The following is a 7284-nucleotide window of genomic DNA, read 5'->3' on the forward strand; positions in this document are numbered from 1 at the left end:
TTTTTTTATTTTTTAAGTAATATTTTCAGTAATTAACCGTTTTTTTAATTTGAATTAAAGAAATAGGACAACTAAGTGTCTTGAGGCCATTTGGTAGATTACTGAAAAGTTGAATAGCTTTAATAAAACTACCTTTGCTACGTACTTTTTTACCTATCTGTGGTAGTAATATATTTTTCTTTCTAGTGATTTATTGTTGGAGTTGCTTACAAGATTTCAAATTTCCAGATTAAGAGATAAAAAGTAGAGGAAGTGAAAAAGTGCTTTAAATGATTCATTTCAAACCAGGCAGGTGTATCTAAATTAATTGCTTTTAATTCTTACCTGGGTCAACATTTCGTAAATCATAAACTAAGAAATTTTTACTTTTGTTATCTCCACCAGCAGCAATAACAAAAGGTAAATCGGGGCAAAGTTCAACACAGTGCACAACACCCAAATCGAATTCTTTATTGACCGCCATAACTGGTTCAGATTCTTCATTCATATCCCACACCTTTAGGGAGCCATCAGCAGAAGCAGTTATTAATAATCCAGGACACTGTGCACTTATTGTTAAGCCTGTGACTTCCTTTTCATGTGCTTCTATACTCCAAATCTGTCCTGTTACATTATCAAAAAGGTAAAATAAAAAGAAAAAAACTATATTTTTTTAGAAATACCTTTTCTGCAATCAAAATATTGCACCTTCCCTACACTGGTTGATGCAAAAAAAGAAAACGGCTGCAGAGGATTCCAACAAACTCTTTCAACTTCACCATCTACTTGCCAGGATTGATTTGTTTCAGGATTACGACAGTCAAATATCTTAACTGTTTGATCAGCACTCCCTTTAAAAAATGTAATGTTTTACATGAAACCTATTAAAATCTTCCCTATTTATTAGAATATAATATTTGTACATCTACAAATAAAAAAAAAAATATTTCATGAAAAAACAATAAATGAAAAGTTAGTTTACTAAAATAATTTTTTTACTTAATGTTTTAGATTTGAATAAGTAATGATGTAGGAATAGTAAATTCTACAAAAAATATGAACCTTCAGGAGAAATTAGTTTTAATATTACCTGCTAAAAGAGTTTGAGCCTCAAGTCTATGCCACTCTAAACATTGAACTTTATCAGAAAATGCATTTAATGTTGTTGCAGGTTCACCTACATCCAAATCCCATAAATGTATTGTTTTGTCTGCAGAGCCACTTGCCAGAATGTGATCGTAATTTTTATTCCAAGAAAGATCTAAAACTGCATCCTTATGACCTACAGTTGTAGTCCCTCTTTTCCTGCTCCCTTTTCTTCCTAGTTTATAAGCTGGTTCCAAGCAATTTACAACATCTAAATCCCACACCTGAATAATAGGTCCCATTGTTCCTATTAAATAAGATTTAAAAAAATTATTATTTCAAATGAATTGAAAATATTATTCCCTTACCAACTGCACAGTAACTTCCTGGAGGATGGCCAGTTTCTTTATCCAACCATTCAAGACATAATGGAAAAGATGGAAGAAGTATATCATGATGTACATACAAAGATTCTTCCTCCTCATTATACACTACAAGCCTTACAATAAAATTAAAACTATAATTGAATGATAATGATAATGTGATATACCATATACTTCTAAAATACTAGCATCTCCTTCTACATGTCCAACCAGTATTAAACTATCTTTTGGTTTTATAAAGTCATCTTCCTTTTCTGATTCATCAGTATCAGAATAATTTTCATCTGCCTCAGGAACTTCTGCTAAAGAATTTAAACCAAGAGGATTTTCCTCGTCTTCATCTAGAAATCAAACAACGTCAAATAAAGTAACTTCATGGTTGCTTTATTACAACACACCTTCGTCATTATCGTAATTTTGTAAGCCAAATTCATCACTAGGGTTTGTAGAGGGTTGTCCTTCATTACCTTCTTCCGGTTTTTCTGAAACTCTGTGTAAAAACAAAGATTAAGCAAATTAACTAAGACATTAACTAATTACCGTAAATTCCTTCTGGTCTCTTGTATCATTCTTGCTAATTCTACTTTTGTTAATTGAACCTATAAAAAAATTACAACAAAAAACTCCTTAATTTTCAGATATTTGTTCATTTACATACCTTGTCGGGATTAAATTTCGCTATGCCCTTTTTTACCCATTTAACGCAAGATACAAAATTTACGTTAGGCTTATTTTCAATTTCCATTGTAATTTCTTAATAAATGTGTTGTATTTTGCTTTGCATACAAATTGTATGAAATGTAAGGTTATTTTCTCATTTCATTTCTCACGTGTTCGTTGACACAAGAACTAAGGATGAACAAAAATGTGGAACAGGGGTGTAACGAATTTTATATTAAACAAAAATAATTCTGTAAAAGAACAAAACATAAATCCAAAAAAAGGGATTTGTTTTTATATCTCTTAAAGGAATTAACCATAAAAAAAGCTCTCAATTCCAATTCATACAAAATTATATCACCGAAAAAGAATATAAAAAACAAACACCTGTGGATCAGCTGCATAATGTCAACTAGAAAGAGACAACGATATATAAACCGTTAAATATCCATTAGTTCATGATCGCGGGAAAACAATGCAAAGGAAGTATTTTTGCGCGCCCGGGAAAACAATTTTTCTCTGTTATATATGTGGAAATACAACCGCCACAGTTGCCGCAGATAATGTGCTTGTGAAAATTTCATATAAGTATACCAATTAAAAGGTAAGTTTAATTTAAAAGTCCCTTTAAATTCAAGGTTTCACCAGGGTTACTATTTCAACCCTTTAGTTAATATTGGTTATATACTTATTCCTCATGGATCTTCCGGATGAAAATGAGGAAAATATTCCCCGAAGATCTTCAAGGCGTTCTGCTCTTACCGAAATACCCCCCGAGCAGGTCGTTTCTACTACCCCTAATATACTAGACTCATCAGAAACACCTGTGCCTTCCCCTGATGAGCTTGTAATTGTACAAAGGGGCCGCAGGCGTAAACCAGTAATGTGGTCACCCATTGACTACAACAAGACTGATCTTTTGGGGCCATCAAGAGATAGAACTCCAGAGAAAATACCACAAAGGTCTGAAATGAGCTCAAAATTACGAAGACGTCTTGTATTAAGTCCTGACCAAGATACTTCTAAACAGTTGGAGCGTGTTCTAAACATGAAATTAAGGTCATTACCTCGTTATAAAGGTAGAGAGACTATTTAGTCATTTAAGTTTATGTATTTCTTCATTATTTAAGTTAAAAACATTAGATTTGTTCATGTTATAAGTTGATGTTTAAATAATTTACACTTTAAAAATGTTTTTATTAGTGTAAGCCCAAGACTGATCAAAATTTTTAGTGGATACATTAAACCCAGTGGATTTTACTGAACAAAAAAGTATTTTTGTAAATCATCTCTCACTTATTGTTAGTGTTTATAAACAATGCAAAACAAAGTTAACTCAAGCAATNTCTAGTTGAAGCTATTACTGCCAAGCTATTATAATTATCTAAAATAAAAGCACTAATTAATACAAAGCTTTCAATTAGCACAATTCATTCATGTTAAGGAAATAAATTTATACTATATGATAGATCACACATTAATTGTCTGTCATTTTAGCAATTAACAAATTATTTCATAAAAAATTGCATAAAACAAGGCAATGATTCCATAGCAAACTGAGATCTACGCATGTTGTCTTAATTTAAAAAACTGTTTTTAATTTTTGAATAATCATTGGATAATTTGAAATTGGTTAATCGTATTTTATTCAGCAAACTCTTTTACTTAATACCAATATCAAGGAGGTGATGAAGAAAAAATAATCCGCCATCTTGAAGCGTTCGCCATATTAAATTAGCCGCAGATACTTTTCAAAGCTTTAACGTACCAAAAAATTAATGGTTAAAATAGTCAACCATCAGCAAAAAAAAAATATTTGTAAAAGTGGTTAATTATTTTAATCATTTAATTTATTAATTAGGAATAAAAAAGAATTATTCTTTTCCTGGGACATTTTAAATATTTACGGTTATTTATATGAGAAGTATCGAGGGATCAATTTACAATCCACAGCATATGGGTTGTCAGATCGATAAATTGCTCCCCCTACTAACTCCACAAACCACAAATGTCTGCAACATTGAATATCTATTACTAACTGTACCCACTCACGTATTTTTTATAAAAATGTGTGCTATTTCTTACGAATTCAAGTTTACTTACATTCTTTTTGTCTCAAGCATAAAATATTTTCGTAAGTACAAATGGAACTGTTGGCTGAAATGAAAGAATAATAATTAGGTAGATATTTGATAATTTTAATTAACATAAAATTATTATTCACCCCCATGCGGTAAGAAATAAGGAATACAACTGCACAACTCCTGGATAGCTCTCGCTTTACACTCCAGCAAGCAAACCTGGAAGGAATATTTGCTATTCCAGCGCAGGTTTCCCTAAAACACGCAACAACTTTTTTCCATTTTGCTTTTTAATTTATACCGTCTATTTCATACTTCTCTTTCGCGAAAGCAATCTCTTGTTTTATAATTCAATCGTTTTACTTCCGGAGTGCTACTTATCACAGTTGGTTTTAGATACATCGTCATTTCATCTGCTTGCAGGAGTGTGTTACCATAAGATTCCATTTGAGGGAAGAAATGAGATGGTAAAACTGCCACCTGCAAACACAGTACAACCTTACTTACTACAATTTACCAATTGTTACTGTTTCTTATATTTTGTTATATTATTATACATATGCGTTGGGCTCAAAGAACGAAAATTTGTGTTATAACTTATAAAAACGCCCATAACTCGTTGTGATAAACACAAAGGGGCCATTAGTGTCATGGCAATGAAAAGTTCTGAGCCATAGTTGAGCATATACCATAACTAAACGAATAATCTCAGTCATAATCACAAGGATCCTATTATTTTAATAACGCAATCTTTATCTTACCCAAAAACTTTTGATTGTATTTGATAATGACAAATACGTGCAGTTGTTTTCAATTTTAGCAGAAGAAAGGGTTATAAGGACATTTTCTATCTGGTGCTTGCAGTTTTAACATTATTATTTTAAGACAAAAGAATATATTAATACTAAAAAATTTCAGGACTTGTTAAACCCATATTAAAAATCACTTTTTGTTGTATTCTATCATGGTTTCTAATTAGCTGACGTTCTAAACACGATATGGGTTTTCTTCATAGGATGATATGGTCTTTTTTCGTTTGCCACAACGCATTATAGCCATTTTTAAAAGTTCCTTAATACGAATTTCGCGATGTGAATGTTTCTCAGTGACCATAACGTTCTGTGGGTTTTCTCGTTTTCGTTCTTTTAAAAGAACGTTTATTAAGTTCATGTTTTATGGATGAACAATGGATTTAAAAATAAAGTAAAGAACAGCTTTCGATTATTCGTATTAAATAACAATTTTTCAATTTAAATTTAAATCCATTAATTCACCCGCAAAAACAGGAACTTTCTATTAGTTTACATATTTTGTAATGGGACTAAACATTTAAAAGATCTTACACAAAATCCAATTACAGATTTAAGAGGGGATAAATATTCTTCTTCTTCTGCATCTAATATAAGACGTAACCCGAAAGCTGGACCAGCACCCATGGCATATTCGTGAACTTTTGACGAAACAGTCGTGCTAATGAGATTAAGACAGTTGTAAAAATTACTAACCCTTTTGTAAAAAATAAAACAAAACACCACTTACTCCCCCTCTTCATCTTGAAAACCTTTTTGATTAAAACCGCAACAATACCCATAAGTAGTCCTTACGACCTTGAAAAGATTCAAACACGGTACTTCCTTGGTTTTCCAATAGCATTTTTTAAACATTTTATCGCAAGGTGGTGCCAACTAAATTATGAAAATGATAAAGTGGGATATTGGAAAAGAATTTTCAATCGAACCTGTTTCATAAGAGTATCCATATTGTAGCCAAATCTATCTAAAGTTTTGTATACGCCACTGTAATTTACCATTTCTACTACATCATCAAGATTTATTAACGAAGACAAGTTCATAAAGAAATCATTCAGTATAGAGTTAGAAATTCCATTAAATTTACTGAAAGTATTTAATACGTATTTTAATATCCGTCAAAAACTAACTTTAACCAATAGAGTGATCAGACACATTATAACAAATATTTCAAATAAAGCATAATTATCTAATTAATTTATGTAAGTTGTATTGGAAATTTTGAAAAAATAAAGACTCACAATGATTTCACTATTTTTTCGACATTGCTTTTGTAAACCAAATTATTGTTGCAAATAATAACACTTGGAAACGGTACTTCCCAGACAGGATGCGCAGTAGACGTTAAACTAGTGGTTACAATATTATTTTCATATCTTTGCAATTGTAACCAAATAAGGTACACGCAAAATATTATTGATAAACCACAAATAAATGAAAAGCATATCCTTTTTAGATAAGAGGATCCTTCGTCTATAATATGATGAAATCCGTGCAGACTTGTATCTGCGCCATAATGCTTCAATTTTTCAAGAAAAACTGTTAACCACGATTTTTCAATTTTACCTTAAAAATATAATTACAAGAATAACAATAAATTGTCGATACTAGTTATAGTACTTCCCTTCAACAAATTTTGTAAAATTGTAAAATTACGATCTTTCTCTCTCCATTTTGTCTTTATTAAATCTTTTTTTTATATCAAAGTATCAATGAATCTATTTTCTTGTTTATTTTCATTTTAAGAAACTACTGTTTAACACTCACCTGCACGTTTTCCTTGATTTCTATGATAACCATCCATAGCTGAAAAATATCGTTTTCTAAACCTAAAGTTCTTTATAAAGCAAAATAAAAGACATATACAATTCTACAATCATTAATCAAACAAACAAATCAAAAACAAACTTTTTAATTAAATCGTTTCTCACAATATCATGTACTGTATTAATGTCTAGTACACTTAATTACTTAATCAATATTCAAAGGTGTCATTATCATCAAAATTGAAAATTAGTTAGTAGTTTGTTCTAATGTATCAGTATCCATTACGCTTTCTTCTGGAACTAATTGAATCAAATTTCTTGACTCAAACCTATGTCTCACTAAAAAGAAAAATTAAATAACCATTAATAATAATTAGAAATAACGCGTGGTCGATAATTCGACCAATGTATTTTACAATTCTATCTAACACAAAAAATACTAAAGAAACATACCTGAAGTTTTGATATTCATGTAATAATATTTAATATATTTATTTTTATTTAGGAACTGTTGGCTGAA

At 30.4% G+C, this 7284-nt stretch overlaps 3 protein-coding genes across 3 annotated transcripts in view; 1 reads left to right on the plus strand and 2 right to left on the minus strand.

Moving 5' to 3' along the window:
• LOC108733960 (periodic tryptophan protein 1 homolog) overlaps nt 1–2223 on the minus strand; it is a 2754-nt gene extending 531 nt beyond the window's left edge. The window contains exons 1-8 of the mRNA XM_018465328.2: nt 2107–2223; nt 1989–2047; nt 1847–1938; nt 1616–1789; nt 1434–1556; nt 1070–1372; nt 663–830; nt 325–603 (exon numbers count right to left, since the gene is read on the minus strand). Coding sequence (XP_018320830.1) covers nt 325–603; nt 663–830; nt 1070–1372; nt 1434–1556; nt 1616–1789; nt 1847–1938; nt 1989–2047; nt 2107–2193 — 1285 coding nt within the window. The 5' untranslated portion in view covers nt 2194–2223. The remainder of the gene's footprint in view (nt 1–324; nt 604–662; nt 831–1069; nt 1373–1433; nt 1557–1615; nt 1790–1846; nt 1939–1988; nt 2048–2106) is intronic.
• Nucleotides 2224–2784: 561 nt separating this feature from the next.
• LOC108733968 lies at nt 2785–3447 on the plus strand. The gene has a single exon (XM_018465341.2). It carries the CDS (start codon nt 2806–2808, stop codon nt 3202–3204), a length of 399 nt encoding a protein of 132 aa, XP_018320843.1. The 5' UTR covers nt 2785–2805; the 3' UTR covers nt 3205–3447.
• Nucleotides 3448–4498: 1051 nt separating this feature from the next.
• Nucleotides 4499–6075, minus strand: LOC108732908 (sodium channel protein Nach-like). The gene is made up of 4 exons (XM_025981148.1): nt 5928–6075; nt 5729–5874; nt 5533–5659; nt 4499–4669 (listed from the first exon to the last, which is right to left on the minus strand). The coding sequence occupies exons 1-4, from the start codon at nt 6039–6041 to the stop codon at nt 4499–4501; spliced, it is 558 nt and encodes a 185-aa protein (XP_025836933.1). The 5' UTR covers nt 6042–6075.
• Between the last annotated feature and the right edge of the window lie 1209 nt (nt 6076–7284).

This window comes from Agrilus planipennis, unplaced genomic scaffold, assembly GCF_000699045.2.
Source record: "Agrilus planipennis isolate EAB-ADULT unplaced genomic scaffold, Apla_2.0 scaffold1, whole genome shotgun sequence".
Classification (NCBI taxonomy): Eukaryota; Metazoa; Arthropoda; class Insecta; order Coleoptera; family Buprestidae; genus Agrilus; species Agrilus planipennis.

What these genes read in the sequence shown, in the direction of transcription:
- LOC108733968 (XM_018465341.2), top strand. Translation starts at nt 2,806, where the DNA reads ATGGATCTTCCGGATGAAAATGAGGAAAATATTCCCCGAAGATCTTCA.
- LOC108732908 (XM_025981148.1), bottom strand. Translation starts at nt 6,041, where the DNA reads ATGAACTTGTCTTCGTTAATAAATCTTGATGATGTAGTAGAAATGGTA. An exon ending in TGGATACTCTTATGAAACAG is followed by an intron (nt 5,875 to 5,927) that starts GTTCGATTGAAA and finishes TTCATAATTTAG; the next exon opens with TTGGCACCACCTTGCGATAA. An exon ending in AATCTGTAATTGGATTTTGT is followed by an intron (nt 4,670 to 5,532) that starts GTAAGATCTTTT and finishes CTGTGTTTGCAG; the next exon opens with GTGGCAGTTTTACCATCTCA.